Source organism: Chiloscyllium plagiosum, chromosome 17 (genome assembly GCF_004010195.1).
Source record: "Chiloscyllium plagiosum isolate BGI_BamShark_2017 chromosome 17, ASM401019v2, whole genome shotgun sequence".
NCBI classification, from domain to species: domain Eukaryota; kingdom Metazoa; phylum Chordata; class Chondrichthyes; order Orectolobiformes; family Hemiscylliidae; genus Chiloscyllium; species Chiloscyllium plagiosum.
This window is the reverse complement of record NC_057726.1, coordinates 13,179,889-13,201,954: the sequence shown is the minus strand read 5'-3', so window position 1 is coordinate 13,201,954 and position 22,066 is coordinate 13,179,889. Positions and strand designations below refer to the sequence as shown.

General features: G+C 44.4%; 1 protein-coding gene and 1 long non-coding RNA gene across 8 annotated transcripts in view; one reads left to right on the top strand and one right to left on the bottom strand.

Moving 5' to 3' along the window:
* The window catches only part of LOC122558227, a 142,474-nt gene extending 127,250 nt beyond the window's left edge, over window positions 1–15,224 (top strand). The window contains exons 4-7 of one of the 3 annotated variants that reach the window (XR_006314076.1): window positions 1,338–1,494; window positions 2,125–2,250; window positions 6,996–7,116; window positions 14,280–15,224. This is a non-coding gene — a long non-coding RNA (uncharacterized LOC122558227). Of the gene's footprint in view, window positions 1–1,337; window positions 1,495–2,124; window positions 2,251–5,292; window positions 5,471–6,995; window positions 7,302–14,279 lie in introns of those variants that run through there. The other 2 variants (XR_006314075.1, XR_006314074.1) reach the window with 2 other exon arrangements.
* Window positions 1–20,609, bottom strand: part of mafa (v-maf avian musculoaponeurotic fibrosarcoma oncogene homolog a (paralog a)) — a 355,825-nt gene extending 335,216 nt beyond the window's left edge. For 2 of the 5 annotated variants that reach the window (XR_006314072.1, XR_006314071.1), the window contains exon 1: window positions 18,920–20,607. Coding sequence is in view for 2 of the 5 variants with exons in the window: in XM_043706570.1 (XP_043562505.1) it covers window positions 18,920–19,911 (992 nt within the window). In the remaining 3 variants the exon portion in view is untranslated. Of the gene's footprint in view, window positions 1–18,919 lie in introns of all 5 variants that reach the window. The other 3 variants (XR_006314073.1, XM_043706572.1, XM_043706570.1) reach the window with 2 other exon arrangements.
* Window positions 20,610–22,066: the final 1,457 nt, after the last annotated feature.

Genomic DNA, 22,066 nt, shown 5'->3' with positions numbered 1-22,066 from the left:
TGTAATGTTTACAAGTCGAGAACTGTCTTATTAATCGCATTCCTGAAACGGAAAGGCACTCGACAGACACACTCGATTTCATTTTTCATTTTCAGTGAAATTCGCTTCCATAGAGATATAACCTGATATTAAATATGATCAGAATAAAGGTCCTCATTGCACATCTTGCAGTTGTCCTTCTGGTTATAAGGGAAGCAACAAAAACTGAATGTGGATGCTGGAGATTTAAATTATAAAAATACACCGAAAGTGCTGAAGAAACTCAGCAGGTCTGACAATATCCCAGGAGTATGCCTCTGAAGAAGTGTCATACTGGACTCGAAACATTGACTCTTGTCTCTCTCTCTCTCCCACAGATGCTGCAAGTCCTGCTGAGCTTCTCCAGCATTTTGGGTATTCTTGTACTGAACATTGTATTTTGGATTCAGTGTCGTGTTAGCCAAAAGGGTAATTCTGACGAAGAGTCATATCGGACTTGTAACTTTCACTTCCTTTCCTCTCTCCGCAGTTCCGACAGAATGCATACTCAGTGCCATGGGACTTTGATAAAACTGCCCCTTTGGCGATCCCACAAAAGACCTCGACTTAAAGTGACGCGATGTATTTACACTACACGGTCTTGGTATGATAGAGGAACAGCATTCTGACAGTCAAGCGAAGCTAGTGATGTCTGCACTAAAAATGAACGACAGCGTCGCTGTGAATCACAGCTCAATGTGCAGTAGACAATCTCAGCCTGAGATCGATTACCAAGCTAATGGCAAGTCTTTTTTTCAAAACAAAAGGGCTAGGGGTACACGACATTGCGTCTCGTACTCAGTGTTCTATTGACAGCATCTCCTGCCTTCAGTTTCGCCAGGTTAAGTCTGACTTTTAACCGTGGGGGTCTGACCAGTAACAGAAAGCAAATTCTGCAGTGCGAATAACTCCAAACCTCACCTGAGCAAAACAGCTACTACGTTGGAAAAGTGTTAACTTCAATTAATTCCATCCCATGAATCATACATTACAGAAGAGGCATTTCGGCCCATCGAGTATGCACGGACAAAACTTTAAATGCGCACTTAGTCTCAACCCCTTCCAGTAAAAGGCAGAAAATGCTCAAAACCTTCCCGCAACCGGCAAACTAAACACTTGACCTGACCCCTCGGTCTCCTCAGACTGTCTCAATCGACATTGCCCTCCCCGCTGCTCCCGTTAGACACACCGGTCAGTCCAGACATCATTCTCACAGAATCGCACCGCTCTTCCAACTTTTGGAAAGGGGAGAGACAGAGGCTCATATCTGAATGGGAACTCTTAGCGGAAAATAAAATAAAATGTTTGTTGTCTTTCAGATGGTGACGACCTGTGGTGGGCTTCAAATAATTTCGCCATAAATTCTGATTGAAGAAATTATTGAAATGATATCAAGTCTGATTATAGAGTGCACATACAAGAATGGAAGAGTACTTGTCAGTAATACCCACTCTCCCAAATGAGACACTGTACCAGGTCAGTTCCGAGGTTTATTACACTCGATAACATTGGGAAGATGGAACTCGTCCCCATTGGCCGCGGACGGCTAAGTTTAGATCCGATTAAAAACTTCGTTCTTGAGAAATCAGAGTTAACGTTTTGGGTCCGGTGACCCTTCCTCTGAGGACCCGAAAAGTTAACTCTGATTTCTCTTTACAGATGTTGCCAGACCTGCTGAGCTTTTCCAGCAACTCGCGTTTTTGTTCTGATTTACTGCATACACAGTTCTTTCGGTTTTTATTAAGAATTTTGTCTTTGTTGATTAATTTGATCCACTGTTCACGGTAGGTTAATATCGCATTGAGGGCATATTACAAATGATCGATGTAACCGCATTGATGTTGCTTTCACAAGTATTTATCCTGATTATTGCTTTTCTTTAACAAAAAGTCCCAAAAATATTGCTGAAAAATGCTCAGTTCTGAAGAAGGGTCACTGTACCCGAAACGTTAATACTGACTTCTCGATGAAGAGTCACCTAATGTTAGCTTGCTCCCTCACTGCGGCTGCTGCCTGACCCACTGCGATTTCCAGCATTTTTTTTTGTTTCCAGTTCAGATTCCAGCATCTACAGTAATTTGTTCTCACTCTGATTTCTCTCCACAGATGCTACCAGACCTGCTGATTTTTTCTGTCAATTTCTGGTTTTCCTCCCCAAAAAATTACTGTGTCTTTCAAGGAATGTTCCATTCACGAATCTTACATCTTTGCTTGTACTACATATTTGGAAAGGTCAGTTGTATGTTACTTTTTTTTTGGTTTGTTTCCCAGGTAGAGTTGCTTAATGCGAGGTAATCCTTTTATTGTACTGCATCATGATCTCCCGTAATCATCAGCCATGACAGGGTTAAATGGGTAATTTATTTGGTGTATCTAATATTATCCATGATTGGGGTCGGCTCACAATAATCGCCTTGTGTGTTTATTTAGAAACCAATATAATGACTTCTGGGGAGTATGAGTGATCCTCATAGAGGCGTGGAGGTGGGAGGCCGGGGATAGTGAGTTTAGACTGATTGGGGATACTAGTGGTGGAGGTGGGAAGGGAAATTGAGTGAGTTGCAGTGCGAGCTCGGACCGAAGTGCCAGCCCTGACTCAATTGGTACCTGCCACTCAGAAGGTTATGGGTTCACATTCCAATCCAGAAATCGGAAAACAGGATCCATGCCGGTGAGGTACTGGGGGCAAACCATTCCATCAGAGTGGCATTTGTCCCACCTACCCCCTTCCATAGATTATCATTACATCGAGATATTTGCTTTGTGCTTTGGGATCTTGCTGTGCGCCTGTCTGCTGCTGCGTTGCCCATCTTACAAAGGCTGCATTTCAGTGTCAATGAAACTCTTTGTCCCCCTACAGAAACATAAATACACACACAGATACATCACACACACACACACAGAAACACAGACATTCATACAGTCAGACATACACAGACATACACACCGCGCACAGACACACAAATCACACACACACACACTGAAACACAGACACTCATACAGTCAGACATACACACAGACATACACACTGCTCACAGACACACACATCACACACACACAGAAACACAGACACTCATACAGTCAGACATACACACAGACATACACACTGCTCACAGACACACACATCACACACACACAGAAACACAGACACTCATACAGTCAGACATACACAGACATACACACCGCGCACAGACACACACATCACACACACACACACTGAAACACAGATTCATACAGTCAGGCATACACGCAGACACATGCATCACACATACATACACAGAACCACAGATATAGATACAGTCAGACATATACACAAGTACATACACACAGACACACATCACAAATACATACACAGAAACACACACACAGATACATGCACAAACACACACAGACAGATACAGGCACACACACACCACACATGTATGCACAGAAACACTGACACACATAGTCAGACACACAGAAATACACACACATCACACACAAATCAGTTTTCCTTCTGTGAAGTTGAAAGTTGAAGTGAATTAATTCATTGCTGCTTTCATGGTTTAAAAATCCTCCAAACTATCCTGAGTTTTCCGGGCTGATTTGAGCGGGGGAGGTGAAAGGAGATAAATCGGTCGAAAGAAACAAGAAACAGCATTTTGACTCATTTCATGCCAGTCACAATAAAGAGCCGTTCAGTGCACAATAATCGGCCACACTCCCACATACATAGCTCTGAAGAACCTTCTTTAATTCCAACCTTTCTAACTTTAGAAATCAGAGATAAGTTTCATCCTCTCCACAGTTCTGAGTAATACCATTTCCTTTGTCACGAATGCTCGGTTCCGTCCCCACCTCCCTCGCCCTGCTCAGGGATACATTGGAAATGATACAATTTTCGTTGTTACATCCTCATGGAGAGAGGTGTTACTGTGTTCACAGCCAACTTTGCGCATTTAACGGGACTTTCCGCACTCAATGAGGAACACTCGAGCAATGATGCCAAAAGCTGTCTTGTGTTCTTTTATCGAGTGCATCCACCTGACAAACCGACAAGGAATGTTCCCACTGATTTTTACAAAAAACAACAACCATGTTTGATCATCAAAACGCACCTGCACGTTTGGTGCCTATGTGAAAGTAAAAACCACTCAGGGATATTGCCAGTTTTATAGAGGGAATGAAAGACAGGTACACCATTTTCGGATCTATTTAGCTTAACGCATTCAAACGCAGCTTTTCCTTCAAGCCGTTTTACTAAGTGTTCTCTCCAAACCTGTCGACCATCGTCTCACCTGTTTTACGATCGATCATCCTGAATGTTGCAGTGCTGACATAACTTCGAGGAAGCTTGTTCATAAACACACAATTACACACACAGACACACAGATACAGTCAGACATATACACAAATACATACACCGACACACATCACACACACCACATACACAGAAACACAGATACAGATAGTCAGACATATACACAAATGCATACACACAGACATATCACAGATACATACACAGAGACGCACACATACAGTCACATATATTATATATAAGCCAATAAATTACTTGGAATAAATTGCAATCTAACACTGTCTTTCGGCCATTGACACATAACACGCGCACAAATATAGACAGAAACACAGATACAAACAAATACACACAAGCCGACACGAACACACAAACAGAAACGAACACACAAAAGGTCACACAAGAACGCACACAGATGAACATATACACAGACACGCAAGAACACAAACACATAAAAACACATGCGCAAGAACACACACAAAAAGACAGACACACAACCAAACCCGGACACAGAAATGCCCAAAAACATATGCATAGACGGACAGATATGCAAGCGCAAAAAGACAAACGGACACAACATAGACACACAAAAATACACGCACACGCAAATACAAACTGACAGACACCAAAAAGACACCGACAAATCTATACATACACATGCACACACATTCGCAACCAATCTCACACCGCTCCCTCCAAATGTATCCCTATTCCTTAATTTTTCGTAAGTTTTAAGCTAACAAATAACCCGATCGAACTTTCATCTTTTAAAATAAATAAGTACAAAATCTTTTTTATTGTTGTTTTGAAGCTACCATGAAGGTTCTGAATATTTGCATTAGAGTTACTGATGCATTCCAGTGACTGATGAAGTGTATCCTAATGGCGCTGCTCTATTGTCACAGTCAATGTTAACATGCCCTGACCTATGAGAAGGTTACAGAATGCGACATAGAATGTCAAACAGGTCTGTTTTGCAGGTTTATAATTCTATTTATCCACACTCCATCTTAAATGTACCTCCTCGTGTCTCCGACGCGAACCATCCACACAACTGGATTGAAAATGCTAGCGAATCGACCTTAGCTGCTTTTGGAATCACCTGTTTGTATGTGATTTATTATCTATCTATCTATCTACCTCTCTTTTTCTCGCACACATACAATCCCTAAATATCATTGAAATAAAACAAAGAACAGCGATGCTGGAAATCTGAAAACAAAAACAGAAACTGCTGGAGGAACGCAGCAGGTCAGGCAACATACATGGAGAGAGAGAAAAACAGAATTAACGTTTCGAGTCCAGTGAGCCTTCTTCAGAACTGGATTTGAAACTTAACTCTGCTTTTTTTTTCCCTCCATAGATGGTGCCAGATGTGCTGAGATTCTTCAGCAAATTCTATTTTTGTTCCGTCAATGTAATTGTTTTGGGTTAACCTGTCCGTTTCTTCAAACGCTGTTCCATTGGTTGCTTTAGTAACTTTTTGGGTGCGGTATTTTATCGTGATTTCCAGATGCCACACTTATTGCTCTGTCTGACCAGTCACGTGTACCGGTTGTAGTGTCTAATTATAAGATGCTGCTTCATTCTTGTAGTGAGGGCCAGTGGTTGCTTCTGTTTGTACTTCCCGCTCATCCTGGTCAAGCATTGACTGCATTAGATCATTCCCGCAAAAGGTTAGCCTTCACTTCACGTCGTCCAGCCGTGAGGGGCGAGCGAGGGGCGCACCTTCTCTCATTCTGACTTCAGATTTCGCATAAACAGCAGAGGGTCGCATTTCTCCAGCAGGAGACTATTCGGCCCATTGTGCCCGTGACAGCCCTTCGCTGGAGCAATCCGTTTGGTGCCCACCCCCGTAACCCCGCAAAAAAGTTTCCCTTTCTGAGAATGAATTCCTGTCCCTAACTGTCATGGCGTCGTGGTAGTGTCCTTACCTCGAAGATAGGAGGCCTAGGTTCGGGTCCTACCTACTCCATCTCGCAACAGATTGGGTTTTAGATGTCTATATATCGGAGGTGCATTAGCGTTCTTGTGGTGTAATGATAGTGTCCCTCCCTTTGAGCTGGGAGGCCCAGCATCAAGTCCCATCTACACCAGACGTGCGCCATTAACACGATTCAATAATCTGATTAGACCTACTGACATACATGCGCATTTTGAAAGCTCTCAATGAATTTACTTTCGCCAGCATTCCTGGAGAAGCATTTCGTTCCTCAGAGAATAGGTAGGTCCCTCCTGATGTGCATCCTGTCTACAATCCAGCGGCAGACTTCCAAATTTCCCTGGTTCTGTGCCCTGCAACATAAGGCGCAGCTGCCATTGGTTTGGAGACAAGGTAGCGTGTGGGACATCCTGAAGATTCCTGGTTAACCTCTGCTGCTGTCCCTGCCAGCGCTGCCTCAGCCCGCTGCTGCCTTCCTCCAGCACTCTCTGGGGGTCGTTTCTGTTTGTTTCAGATTTACAGCGTTCGCTCCAACTTCCACCCTTCTTTCTCTCTCTATCCCTTTCATCAATGCCAGCTGGCGGGATACCATGTGATGACAAATGAGCTGGTTAATATCAACGTAAATGGCGCGGGGTGGCGGAGGTTTTGGGGGAGTGTGTGTGGGGGGGGGGGGGGGGGGGGGAGTGTGATAGGGGTGAAAACTCTCTTCTAAGTCCTAGAGTTTCATTTACTTCCCAGCCTACTCCTGGTATGACGACTCCGGACTGGAATACTGAAAGGAAATCCTTAACGCAAACGTGTGGGGGCTTCCAGAAGGTCGTGATAGGCGCTATATGAATGTCAGTTATCTCTTCTTCAGGTAAGGGGCCCTAACCAACAACAACAAAAAAAACCCCATCTTTTGTCATACAAGTGTGGACTTTTGGTTCTTTTATTACTTGGATTACAACCCGTGGTCCTCTTTACTTGGAATACAGCTCACAATCTGATCAATTGTTTTTAATCGAAGTGAGAAAATCTCAAAGGTCGTTCAGCCCAGCAACCCCCCCCCCCCCCCCCAAACACACACACACACACACACACCCTGACCCAGAACCCGCGGCACCCCCACCCCTTCCCCCTCACCCCTACCACCTTCACCTTGCGGGACGTACAAATGTCCCGCTGATTTATCCGCAAGTTTCAATCTGACTGAAGTTGCAGTGAGGGTGTAAAAGTGTTTCCACTCTGGTAACACCTGTCACCCCCGTTTGTTCTGGTAAGCCGGAGTGATGCGACAGTTCTCGGATTTGTTGACCGACCCGGCACCCCCTCCCTTCTCCCAGTTTCTGATCTCAAACGCTCCAAGCCCACGCTGTGTGTAGCCTGTTGCGGCCGCCGCTGTGGGTGGGGTGACATTTGAAAGCATGTAGCTCGGGCGCATTGTTCTGTTCACGCCGCAGAACAATCCCCTTTGTGCGAGAACGAACGCGTTGATTTTTTTTTGTTATTGTGTGTTGTCCTTCATTGAATGCCTTGGCGGTTAGTGAGCGTGTTTTTTTTTCTCTCTCTCTGGCTTTGTTGCTTTCCAATCAAATGTTCTAAATGGGGATTTGACACGTACTCTGTCGCAGGGCACACACACACACACACAGAAACACAGCGGTCTACTGTTGGTTTCTACTGTGATGCCGTCCTCCCCCCTCTCTCCCCGAGGGGGGAGGGCACCCAACATTTCTCAAAATTAAACTTCGAACACGTCGCGACCAGATTCATCCAAATCTTCAATGGAAAGTAATTTTTTTCCTTCTTTCTCCAATGGAATGCTATAGACTAACTCGAATATCAACTCCCGGTGTATGTTGTTAGAGGTGCATGCTTCCCCACTGTTTACTTACAATTGCCTGGAAATTGTGCATATGAAAGATGGAGGGGCGGGGATGGGAAGTGAGAAGTAAGCAAAAGCGAGTGAGAATGCAAGGAAAGAAAAGATAAATCAATAAAAGCAGACGAAAGGATCCGAGATTGCAGAGTTCAAGTGTAGGTATCTTAGATTAGAGTAATAGAGATGTACAGCACGGAAACATACCCTTCAGTCCAACTCGTCCTTGCCGACCAGGTATCCTAAATTAATCTAACCCCATTTGCCAGATATTGACCCACATCCCTGGAAACCCTTCCTATTCATATACCCATCCAGATTCCGTTTAAACGTTAACCGTGATGTGGAGGTGCCGGTGTTGGACTGGGGTGGACAAAATTAAAAATCACACAGCACCAGGACTATAACCTGGTGTTGTGTGATTTTTTAACTTTAAAATGCTGTAATTGTACCAGCCTCCAGCACTCCCGCTGGCAGAGAGTGTGGTGCTGGAAAAGCACAGCCGGTCAGGCAGCATCCGAGGAGCAGAAAATCGACGTTTCGGGCTAAAGCACTTCATCAGGATTGAGGAACTTCCTCTGACAGCTCATTCTACACACGCACCACCCTCTGTGTGAAAACATTGCTCCTTAGGTTCTCTTTATATCTTTCCCCTCTCGCCTTAAACCCATGCCCTCGAGTTCGACTCCCCTAACCTGGGGAAAAAGACCTTGACTATTCACCCTATCCATGCCCCAATTGATTTTATAAACCTCTATAAGGTCACCCCTCGGCCTCCGACTGTCCAGATTAGAATATGTCAAACTCATTCTGATGTCCAGTAAGTGTGGGATTCTCACTAATTATATTCACCTTTTCGAACACATTTTTAGTATTCAATGCCAGTGGTTGTTTTCCATCCTCATGGAAGATGTTTGGGAGTCGATTATTGCAAGCTACCCTGGTGTAGGCACGTTAAATGGTGGAAGTCCATGAGTTTTAAATTGACCCACTAACAAAGACAAGTTCCCAAGTTGGGATGGTGTGTGTACGAATCGTAAATTACTCGTTAGTTCCTAATGTGTTGTATTGCTGGCCCGTGTTGCAGTTCAGGTAGTCATCGAGTTATTTCTGCATTATTGAATAAGCAAACTGCAGCGAGGTTAAAGGTAGGTAATATGGTGCATTCACAGCTTTGAGGGGTAGGTTTGCTGTGGCAGCAGACAGCCACAAGCTTCCTGCACCAATATCACAACGGACCTGGTGCTAAGTAATTGCCCTTAAAACTGTCAGTGCCTGTTTCCATATTCTTTCAGAAATTCCAGACCCAACTTTAAAAAAAAACCCAATATGAATCATGTTCACATGCATTTGGACACCACTTGGGCAGATTTTCTGGGCCGGGGGGAGGAGGCGGGGAGAGGCGGTGGTGTTGGTGAGCAGAGGTCCTTTGCAGGTTTGGGTTTGGGAGAGTGTGGCCCTGAGCTGTAGCAGGGCTGACGGTGACAGCGCACGGCTGCGAGTGTGGACCCTGGGGTCCGGAAGGAGAACTGCTTTTGGAGGTTTTGGATTTGTAGTCGGTGCTGGTTGTCCTGTTTCTCTCTGGACCGGTTTGCTTCCTAGAGAGACCAAGGTTTGACCAACCGTGAACAGGAGAGTGTAAGAACCCCCGGTTAGAGGCAGGAGCTCGTTTAAAGATGTGAGGATTTATCTTCAATGGACTGAGTAATTTTGAAAAGAGGCCAAATAATGCTCGAATTAGTCTCAAACACGTTCAAAACCTAGAGAGAGAGAAAAAAACAGGGTACGACCAAATGTTTCCTCCTTCGTTTTCATTCGTTCTTACATTCTTACTTCGAAGTCAGTAAAGGACATTGGTTTGACTTTATCAATCGAAAGCTACAGTATCTATTTGTTCACCATCCTCTCGTTCATTCAAACAACTATTGACACCTGAACTTGCACCCCTTGAGTTTTTTTATTTTTTGTGCTCTAGAAAGATGGACTCCTTTGTCATTGTGAAGAATGGCCAAATGCGGGACTTCATTCACAAAACGACCCCAAATGTTGTTAGGATCACGATATGATCCGCTGGGCCTTAACTTGTGAGGCTAACAGTGAAGTTAAAGCAAGGCCAACCAATGAAAACAGCTTAAAGAAACGAATACAGGTCCAACTCCACACGCCAGGAGGAAATGGACTCTGTTTAAAATATGCATATTTTAAGAAATTAATTGGATCAACGAGCTGACCCTTATGTCCAGCTTCTTTAATTTTGTTGAATTGTCGGCAATCTGTTACCATTCATCAGTTGAATGTTCAGCGAAACAGGGGCCCGACAAGAACGTTATCCTTTAATGGTAAGGTGACTGGTGATACGTTTCACTAGCACTTCGACCGGACGTGAACCAGGTAAAAAGCGAAACTGCATCCCATACACCCCACTCCTTGACGGGCAGAATGCTCTGCTGCTCATTGTCATTTCAGAACACATAATTTGTTCTCCTCCTCCTACTATTTTTTTTGTTGGAAGAATAAATCTTTCGTGTATTGATTTTGGATAGATGTCATTCACAGTAACTAGAGTTATGGTACCTATCGAGGGCGAGACTTCGTTTTGGGCGATGGACATGTGGGACCCGAAATAGATCTGAATTTATATAGAGCCTTTCATACACTCAGGATGTCCCAAAGCTCTCCCCCTACCCGACTTCACTCATTGAGTGTGGGTTTCGCTGGCTGGGCCAACATTTATTGCCCTTGAGAAGGTGGTGATGAGTTGCCTTCTTGAATCTCTGCAGTCCATTTTCCTGCAGGTGGACCCAGAAGTGAAATGCGTTTCAAGCTGGTGATCACTTTGGGAGAATTTCCACACTAAAAGTGTCTATTTGATCAATACAAATATGCCGGGCACAACATTGAGCCTTCTACCTTTCCAGCCTGCTGCATTTTCATATCATTTACATTATTTAGTCAAAGTGCTCACTGATTGATCGAATGAAACTTTTTTTAAAAAGGTTTCCTTCTGGGTGAAGCGGTTCCTACGAGATGTGACTGAATGTTATGTAACACAACCGAACACAATCAATGGATGTAAAAACATCAATTAATGATGACCGTATGCTTCACCCGGGCTGATGCACACCAGAAAGTTAGGTTACCCCACGTTAACCTTGAATGGTTTCACTCAGCAATAAGGAAAGTTCATTCTGCACCGAGTCTGCACTGTGAACCTTTGGCTTGTAAACACCCTCTCCACTTAGTGGCTCGCAATCTTGGGTTTTCATTGAATAATTGTACATTGAGTGCTTTCAAATTGGAGGCAGATTCTATAGCCGGCCATGAGCACCGTCTTCGAAGCACAAAAGGCAGAACTGAAACAGATTGATATTCTGGGTGGCAGGAAGTGTGACCGGCCTGAGGCAGTGCATGTTCAGAAACGTGCAAGTGCAGAAAGCCAATTTCCCCCTAACCACCCCCCCTCCGAAGAAAAATAACCTTTGCAATAATTGGCTCCAGATTGAACGCCTTGGAATGTGGAGAGTGCCCATTCCCAGTAGAATTTAGCCAAAGGTACACCTTCGTCCATTGTGTTTTAAATGTTTTGCTTTCTTTTGTTTTTATATGTGTATGTCGAATTGGAGCCTGGAAGTAATAAAGAGAGTTATTCGTTTTGGCGAGGGTATACCTGCAAGTGCTTTGGATTACCTTATTCCCAAGTTAGTGCAAAACAAGACCCCAATCAGCTGCTTTATGCTGTACACCAACTTGAACGGTACATCGAATTCCGTGACGCATAGCGACTGGGGGGAGGAGTGAGAGATGTGCCGAGGTTTGGTCCAATCGTACGCCACCAGGTACATTGGGCTATAGGTGCAACAGATTTCCATGACGTCTTACTTTTCGAAAAAAAAACTTCAAACATAGCTTTCTGAAAAGACAGTGAAAGGTGAGGCCTTGGGACATTCACAAGTTTGGGTGGTACGGTGGCTCAGTGGTTAGCACAGGGTCCCAGGTTCAATTCCAGCCTTGGGTGACTGACTGTGTGGAGCTTACACATTCTCCCCGTGTCTGCGTGGGTTTCCTCCGGGTGCTCCGTTTTCCTCCCACAGTCCAAAGATGTGCAGGCCAGGTGAATTGGCCATGCTAAATTGCCCACAGTGTTAGCTGCATTAGTCAGAGGGAAATGGATCTGGGTGGGTTACTCTTCGGAGGGTCGGTGTGGACTGGTTGGGCCGAAGGGCCTGTTTCCACACTGTAGGGAATCTAATCTTGTTTCGTGATCTGTAACCTCAATTATGCCGACAATGCTACATCCCCAATAAACCCGACACGATTCCTGAATGGCATTCCCCATTCACATCCACCAAAGGGGTCAAGTTGCCAGTCAGTTCAGATGTTCTGTGTATGCATGTATTCAATTAAGTTCCCTCATGTTCATAATAGAATCAAGAAAATATCGCATTGCACCCCACCGCCCACACACACACACACAAGCACACAGACAGAGACCTTTCAATAGTCCCGGTTGTACAAGTCGTTGGGCTGGAAAGTCGATTTTAAAAAGAGAGAGGGAAAAGAAACAGTTGATGTTTCAACAGTCCGTGGTAAGGTATGTTAGCGAGCTGCAGCATCACATTGAATATCCGGCGTGTGCAACCCCACAGTACGTTTTAAGCAAATTACTTCTACTCCCTTGCAGAAACAGGATCATTCAATCCCCTTCGTCTTGACAAAAGCCTCCTCAGCACAAGGCAGTTAGGCAGCATTGGAAAGGAGTAAGTGAGAGGTGAAGCGGAGATGGAAAATAGGGAAAGGACTAATCTCCCGGGCTGCTGTTTACGGTCCCTCCGCACTGTGACAGAATAATTCATTTATGCTGCTTTTTAGAAGGAATTTCTTTTGCAATTGCCGAGTTCAGAGGTTTTTTTTTCTTCTTTTGAGGTAGCATTTGTGTGTTAAGTTTTGCCCCACGAACAACTCTACCTTCACACACAGTACAGCTAGTGATTGCATCTACTACAATTGGGGTGAAATCTTACAGATTGAGCTATTAGAAGAATTGCTCATTCTCTGCCATTAGTAATGCTTTAGACAGCCTGTTCATTCGCACAATTGCAGCCAGGTGTTTAGCCCAAACTCTCTCTGTTCGTGTGGCTGCAAACGGTTAAAGAAAATTCCAGGACCAAGTTCGAGGTGCAACATTAACTGTTCCATATTTAACGACCAGTTGTAGTTTTAATGTAATAGCCCTTTGTAAAACATGGGCTATTTTGGGGTGCGTTTTCGGACACTTGTCAATTGCAGGTATTCCGGAAAAAAAAGGTGACATTCAAAAACATTGTAATATACATACACAAACAAAACATTGGGAAGAAACGTGGTCAACCTAATACTGATGTCTCTGCAGCCAATGTGAATACATGTACGATTTAAATACACACTTGTGATCTACTTCACTAGAAATCTTCAACTTATTTCTCACATGTTTACTGCAGAATTTCAAAGCAGTTGCACATTCACTCAGAAGTGCCTTTGTACTTTTTCCCCTCTTTCTTGCACTGTTTTAAGGCGGTTGTTTCAGACCAAGTTAGATACTATGCCATAACCTCCCACTACCCACTCCCCATCCCTCTCCAAGCCTTCAACAGGAAGCTTCTGATAACCCAGAATGTGCTGTCCTCAAAATCATTCTTTACAACAAAGAGAGGGTAACGAGGAACATGGAGCGGTTAGCAAGTGGGTTCGTGAAAGAGAGAGACAAAAAATACATTTTTCTTTGTAAGTCAGGTCAGTTGTCATGAAAATATTAAAATGAAGTGAACATAAGAAACAGGATTACACACTTTCATTTACTGTGCGCCGTACAGGAGGAAACGAGATTATCTTTTCTTTAACGCAGCGGGATGTCACGCCTTGGAATGCACTACCTGAAAGGGAGGTGGTAACGCAGTCAATACTGACCTTTAAACGGGACATGGGTATTTGGGTCGAAGAGGAAGAAAGAATGACATGGCTATTAGGGAAAGGGCGGTGGTTGTCTAATTGGATGTCGCTTTCTAAGAACCAGCAGAAGCATGTCAAGTCGGGAGTATTTACAAAAAGGACAAGAAAAATAAACTACACCGTGGGCTCTGTTTAACCGAATTCCATCTATGTACTTGTAATTTATATTTTCACAGGATGTGGGCGTCACTGGCATTTATTGGCCATCCTGCAGTGCCCTTGAGAAGAAACTGCCATCTTGAACTGCTGCAATCTTTGGGGGTAACACACAGCGTTACTGGGAAGAAAACTCTGATATTGCCCATACATGAGTTGCACATACCTACCCTATGTACAGTACATGCGATAGGATACAAGCATGTGCGACTGACCCAGAGAGAGGTGTGAATAAATGTGTGGGACAGCGTGTAGGCCAAAACTCCGGATGAAGAGGTGCACCAATTGAGGCAGAAGCATGTGAAAAAGCAAAGCTGGTCTGAGAGAAAGTAGGTGTGCGTGTGAGAGCGAAAGAGAGAGAGGCTGGCAGGAGGACTGTGTATGTGAGAGAAAGTAAGAAAGTGCGTGTGCGTTTACGAGAGGAATAACCGAAAAGGTTGAACTGTGAAGGCTCTCTCTTTGTGACACTTGTGCTTCTCCACGCAGTTTCATTGCTCGCTGCACTTTAACAGCCTTAAACTGGGAGCTCTCAGATTTCAGTCACATCACGCCTCCTTCACTTCTAACCAAAAGCCCAGCCGTTTTACTACCCTCCCCCCCCCCCCCCGCTTTATCCCTGATGGAAATCAAAGCTCCACTGAACGGACAGAGTCACTGCATTGGCAAAGCAAAACTAGAACTCGACAATCCCGTGTAACGAACAATTGAACAATGCCCCTGATTCACCTCGATTAATCCGCACACTCAAATACCACCAAGCCGAACACGTGGGACTGAAATAATCTCCAGAGGCTGCGCCAGTCTTATTTTCTGATGCAGTTTTTTTTAAAAATTCCCCTCTCTCGAGGTTTGTCATTTGCAGGGGGCTGGAATGCCTACAGGGAAACTCGGTCAAGTATCTGCTCTTGAAGAGCGCCAGAACAGTGATGGGCCGCTGTACCTATGAAGAAGTATGTCTTTGCAAGTTGCTCGTGTCCCGCCATAGAAACGCAGCGGGTCTAACACGAGATTCAAAATAGAGAGCAACAGAGTTGGGGGTTATTCATTGCAACAGATAACAGTGGGGGATTTCAAAAGAATCCATGAATGGCACCCGTTGCAAGAAATTGTGGGTGACATAACAAAAGCACCCATTCCTGACAAGGAGGGTTTCAGGAACCACTGTGTGTTAGTTTCCCCACCGACAACTCCCGAGCCCTGGCCAGCCCCTGTCTCTGTGATAGCCCCATGTGGAAGACTTCTTTGTAACTAATGCACACTGTCTGCTCCCTTTTTGCTGAAGACAGGTCTTCTGACAGTCATACAAAAACATCATTTCCTATCGTGGATGCTAGAGCCAGACATCACACGACACATCTGATCAAGGGTTACGTATTGTTTCACATCAATAAGCTTTCATGATTCAAATCGTGACAGGCCCCCGAATCCTGGTGACAAACAAACACAAAACACACATTTATGAACGGGTCAAACTGGGCCGAGTTGTAAAAACACACGCCAGCGAACGCTTTGAAGTTGGGCATCACTCAAAACTCGAGCTATCACAACACACTGTCGACGATTTACAAAATGAATCGTCAAAACTGAGCAAGCCAGTATCACATTCATTCGAGTACCTTTTCTACTCTAGACCCAGGGATTTTCTGTTGTAAGGTTGGTGCAGCGGACCCCAATGAGTTAAACTGCTTTTCATTTCGAATTGGACGGCCTGATTGATATATTTGTCTCGATTTAACCTTTACCACCCTTTAACCTGAAGCGATTGTGTTTGCAATTTGTGACCTTCCGAACGATCGATAGCGGCCTGTTATGTAAAGGGAGATCGCATCAACATGGTCTTAACTGTACAAAACTGAATGTCGTTTTCTTTTTGACTATATATATTACCTCCTCGCTGTAATGTTTCACAGATATATCGCACCAATGATTTGTGGGAATATTCAAATGATATTTTCCTCTATTATCACTATAATATTCGGCCCCCAAAAGACTGGGTCTGTGTTAAATAATTGGGTGAAGACAGCCGCTTAGAGCTGGTACATTTTCAATGTGGAGAGTGGCTAGACATATCAAGGTTGGTTGTGCTCAGCGGTCTGACAGATGATCATTAAGGATCATATATTAAAATGTTTTATTGTTTACGGTTTATAGTGCAAACTAAATTCAATAATCGAGATAAGAACTAATGTAAAAATAAGTTTTATGTGTGCTCTTGCCAATCACCCTTTTCCTGAAAACTCACACCAGGAAGCCTGGATTCATTTCTGTCTTTGACATATTAAACTGCACTTGCTAACAGATCCGATTATTTATGTTTGAATGTTTGCGATGGGAAAGAAAACGACTTTCGTAGAATTATTAGAATGCTATTGTGCCCCGTTCGCAGCTCAGAATGAACAGTCCGGTTGGACTTTGTAATCATGAGGAATTTCTTCTCTGGAAATGCACACATGTGTTTGACAGCAATTTCTTCAACAGTAGAAAAAAAGATTTTCCCAGTTAATTAGTCAACAGTATTTTTTAGATCACCATTTTTTTGTGTGAAATTAGAACTGAGAGTTGCTATTTTGAATAATCTAGACTTGTCACTAAGACCTTGTGTTTTGCCCAAACGTCCAACTCTTGAGTAAATAGTATTCTAGCATTCAAATTAATACTTTGGACGAAAATAGACCCGATAGTGTCAGTGAGAAACTTTGATCTGGCGGATTGCTGAACACATTACAAAGCGAGATGGGTTTGAAGCCTGTAATACATAAGAGTGTCCCGAACAACAGCAGCAGATACCATTGTCAGGTGCTTCACACGTTTTAGTCTATCTACAGCACCCAGCAATTGCGCATATGTTTCCAACGCCCCCCTCCCTCCCACCATTACCCGTGTTAAAAAAATCAACAACTTTTTATAAAATATGTCAAAGGAAATAGGGCGGAGAAATGGAAGACAACACACGTGAATTATAATCACATGTGGCTGGCCAAGAATTCCCGATTTTTTGAGAGCTTTTACAACTTGAAGTTTTTAAAAAAGAGTATTAAACTCCTGCCGGATTTCAACATTTATTATGGCTTGTATTTGTCAAATTTGAACTGACACACACACGGCAGAAGACTTCCTAGAAAATGACATTTCTAACAAATATTAAACAAAATATCACCAACACTTGCTTAAAACTAATCTGTAAAAACTGATTGGGGTCTGTCGCCTATTTAAAATGTTGAGTCTAAAAACTGTGTAAAACATCAATAAACTACTGTCCATTTTGCACTCTGCAGGCAATGGTCAAATTTTCTATGAATAATTGTTTTAAAAAACGCATTAAAGTTCTAAAAATGTATTTTTTGCATTTTATTTCCATTTGCTTACTGTAATGCATATCATATATAAAACATGTTCCATTTTATTTCAATTCAGTCCCAGTATTTCACGCACCGGGGAAGAAATTATACAGCGCCGTGAAAATGTAATCTTCCACCACCTCACACATGCACACACACACACACACTCAGAGATTAAAGACCGACTCCTCCCCTTTAATAAGACTTTGCTTGGAAATGCAGTCTGAATAAAAGCGAAGGGCCACTCATTGCTCACCTTCCGCTTTCCAACTTGTCAAACGCAACTGCAAAAAATCTCAACTTCTTGTAATTAAAAAAAGAGCATCCATTTGCGGTCGGACACAATTGCAGCACCTTCCTGTAAATTAATTCCTGGATATTTCCCGTCCAATTGTCCACCAAAACAATTAAACTGATTTTTAAAACACACTTCTTACCTTAGTGCATTCGACTTTATATAGATAGGGGAGTACCATAAACTATATTGACCGACCTCTTTATAATTTAACAACAGGCCTTAACTTTGCAGCTACAGCTGGTAGGGATACAGAGCTTTCCTTTTCTACAAATATACTATAAAGGTGTAATTAAATTAGATTACATCCAACACACACACACAAAAACACACACATTGAAAACTCATTGAATTATTCACTTGCACAGTTAACCCAAAACGCTTGGAAAGAGTTTAGCCCAATGTTTAATAAACTTATATACTGTTTTGCGAATCAACACATCACTTTATGTATAGAATGTCCCAAACATTACACAGTAATTGCTTTTTATTTCCTTAGCCACAGTCCCAGTCTTTGTTATACTGCAATCCAGTCTGTCTTTTTTTTGCAGGAGTTCACACAAAATGAAAGAGTTGATGTTTTTGAAAAGGCCCGAAATAATGTTAAAGTAGCTCCCCCCCTTGCGGATGCAAAACTTTTTTTTCAGGGATGGGTTGATGAAGGATGCCATTTCCTCTTTTTTTTTGGGGGGGGGAGTTGTGCATCCGAGTCAAACAAAAAAATAAAAGTAAAAGTCACGAGTATAATTTCTTGCCATGCCGTAAGTGAATTTTTTTAAAAAAATCCATTTTCAACAAACTAATTAAATCCATACATGTCCAGCATGCAGGGTTGATAATAATAGTCCTTTCACTTTAAAAAAACACACAAAAAATGATATAGCAAGCATATAATGCATGAGATGACAGGGTGGGGGAGGAAGAAACGCCAGTTTTGTTTTAAAAAGTTTTTAAAAAAGTTTTTTTTAATGGGGTAGGGGGTATGGGGTGGTCTGAGGGTGAAGGCACAGCAAATCCACAAACTCACATGAAGAATTCCGGAGACGAAGGATTGTCACTGGACGATCCGGTTTCTCTGAAGCCGCTGGTCACCAGTTTCTCGTACTTTTCCTTGTAGGCGTCCCTCTCCCGCACCAGCCTGCTGATCTCCTGTTTTAAGTGTTCGACTTGCTGCTGGAGCTGCGTCTTCTCGCTCTCCAGCATGTGCCGCTGCTGCACCCGCTTGAAGCGACAGGACTGAGCGTAGCCGCGGTTCTTCAGGGTCCGCCGCTTCTGCTTCAGCCGGATCACCTCCTCCTTGCTGACGCCCCGTAGCTGCCGGTTCAGCTCCCTCACCGACATGGTGACCAGCTGGTCATCCGAGAAGCGGTCATCGCCGGCCCGCAGGTGCGGGTGCATGGCTCCGGTGCCCGCAGCGGCGGTGCCCACTCCTCCTGCTGCCGCTGCCGCTGGGTGCTGGTGCCCCTGGTGGTGGTGGTGGTGGTGGTGATGGTGCTGGTGGTGATGGGCCACCACAGCGCCGGCTGGAGGCATCTCATCGCCGGCCAAGCCCGCTCCAGCCGCCGGGGCATACTGTTGCTGTTGCTGCTGCTGCTGTTGTTGTTGTTGCTGCTGCTGCTGCTGCTGCTGGCTTCGGTAACTCTCGAAGCCGGCTTGCATCTGCTGGTGGGCGCTGCTGATAAGGGCCTCCACCGCATCCTCCGGCGTAAAGCTCAGGGCGTCCGGGTTCAGCTGCTGATAGTTGGTCATCCAGTAAAAGTCTTCCAGGTGCGCCGCCTTCTGCTCTCCGGGGCTCGGGGCGCTGAAGCTGGGAGACGGAGGCACCGAACTGCACGGGGTGCTCATTGGCGTGGAAGACAGCGAGCCCCCGATGCGGTTGCAGTGACTGCCCGGATTGCCTTCCGAGTCCACCGGCTCCTTTTTGACTTCGAATTTCATCAGATCGAAGTCATTAACATATTCCATCGCAAGGGGACTGTTGGGTAGGTCGGCGTTGCTGATTGCCAACTCGGATGCCATCGCTTTGTTGCAGTTGGTATGAAGATGCCCACTTCTCCAAACGCCAGGACAGACCCCTGCGATTGCGGCAATCAGACTATTCTGAGCAGACGGGGAGAGAGCCAGTTTGATTCCTTTTTTGATTTTTTTTTTGCTGGTGGTTGGTTGGATTTCTCTCTCTCTCTCTCTCTCTCCCTCCCTCTCTATTAGGATTTAGGAAGACTTTGCCACACTTTAGCGATTTTGTTTTGCAAAATGAAGAGGTTAGAACTGTTCCGGCTCCAATCTGCTACAGTGCAGAACCATCGGTGAAAAACGATCTTTCCCCCTTTCTCATAAGTCTGAGCTTCATGGACTCTGCGCAGCCGGTCTGATTGTTGCTCCTGTCTTTCTCTCTCTCCCCCTCTCTCTTTCTCTCTCTCTCTCCCTCTCACTCACTCTGCTTCATCGTGGTCGCTCAGTAATTTTTTTTGTAGGTGGTTGTTGCTGCACTGACAGCCTATGTGATGGAGGTAAGGCTCTGAGCAAAAAGGGACGGGGGGGGGGGGGGCGGTGGGATGGATAGGTAAAGACACTGAGAGAGAGAGATTAAAAAAACAATATTGCGATGGTTTGCTGCTTTGGAGGTGGAGGGGGTAGAGTGGGGGAAGGTTGGGATTAAAAAAATCAGGCGAAGCCCCCAACGCGAGTTGCGATTTTAGCTGCAGAATGGGAATCGCCGACTCTCTGTTTAAAAGCATCGCTCCTTTTATAGAGGACCCGACGTCAGATTTCAAATGGGAAGTTGACTACGCGCGTCAGCCAATGGGCTAGCGCCCCAGCTTGTCTGCTTAGCATAACGAGGGGAGCCGGGCAAAAACTTTTTAAACTGTCAATCACACAGCCTACATCAGCTGACTGTCAGCTGGCGACAGAGAGAGAGAGAGAGAAAGTTTTCTCACTCTCAGGGGCTTGGCGAGGTATCCAAGAGCAAAAACAAAATGTGGAACCGAGTCTGAGAGGGATAAATCTGTGTGTGTGTAGCTGGAAGTAGGTGTGTGTGTGAATTCTGTATCAAATCTGTTATGCACGGTTCCAACTGTGCAGTCTTGCTCCTGCGTTAAAATGGCTCTGGAGATCCCTGGTTTTGGAAGAGCCCCACACAGTTGTGCAGTATTCGGCTGCTATTTCTATCAAATGTGCAGCTTGTGTCAATGCGATCCAAACTGCACTTATTAATTTTAGACAGGCCAGCCCCTTGCAAGCGTATCTTGTTTACCGCGGGCTTTTTCTTGGCCTTTGAACTTTATTCAGAGTTGACCAGATTTTCTTGCCCGGTCACCCAACTCTTGTCCTCCCCTCTGAAGGGCAGGCTGTGGGGGGGGGGAAGGGTAGAGTGTACAAGGGAGGACGGGTGAATGAGCATTTCCTAACGTTATACTTTGAATCTTCCTACCTATAAATGGTCTGAGACTGGACTGGGCGGAGGGTGATTGAAAAGAAAAAGAGGGAAAGGGAAGCAAACTGCTGAACTTGGAGTTGGAGTAACTTTCCTGTCGTAAACTGGTCGTGACTGTGTGTAATTTAAAAAAATATTGTGGGGTTAATGATTATTGTGTTCAATGCCGACGGGATACGAGCAACCGCTTTAAAGATAAAGTCGATGCAAGCGTTGAATTGCCAGCGAACTAACTCTGGAAAGCAGTGAAATAATTTGACAAACGCTCTCTGCTGATGGTCAAAAATAATGAGAAAAATTCCAAAGAAATGTAGATTTGGAACCAACATAGCGACTCCTAGCGGAGGAATGCGGTAACTGCGGGTCTGTCCGGGTCTTCCTTTCAATCACCTGCCGCTTTGGGGGCTTGGAATTCTATACATACAACAAAGCTCGAAAAAGGACACGGTGGTCGCTGGGGGCCACAAAGTCCAGCTCCAAGTCTCGCCTGTCCTGGAGATGTGTGACAACATGTCCAAACAGGTTGACTCAAAACGTGTTCGAAGTCCCAGAACACAAAAAGTAGCATTTCACTAGATAATTTGCATGGCAGCTGTAGCATTACATTATAGTGGTTTTCTCAATGAGTGCTAAATCTTATTGTAAAATGTAATTGTGATTGTCGAAGGAATTCATTCAAAAAAATCCGATTCACAAAAAAATAGTTGACGCCTGGGACTGTTTGCACGTTTTCTGTGC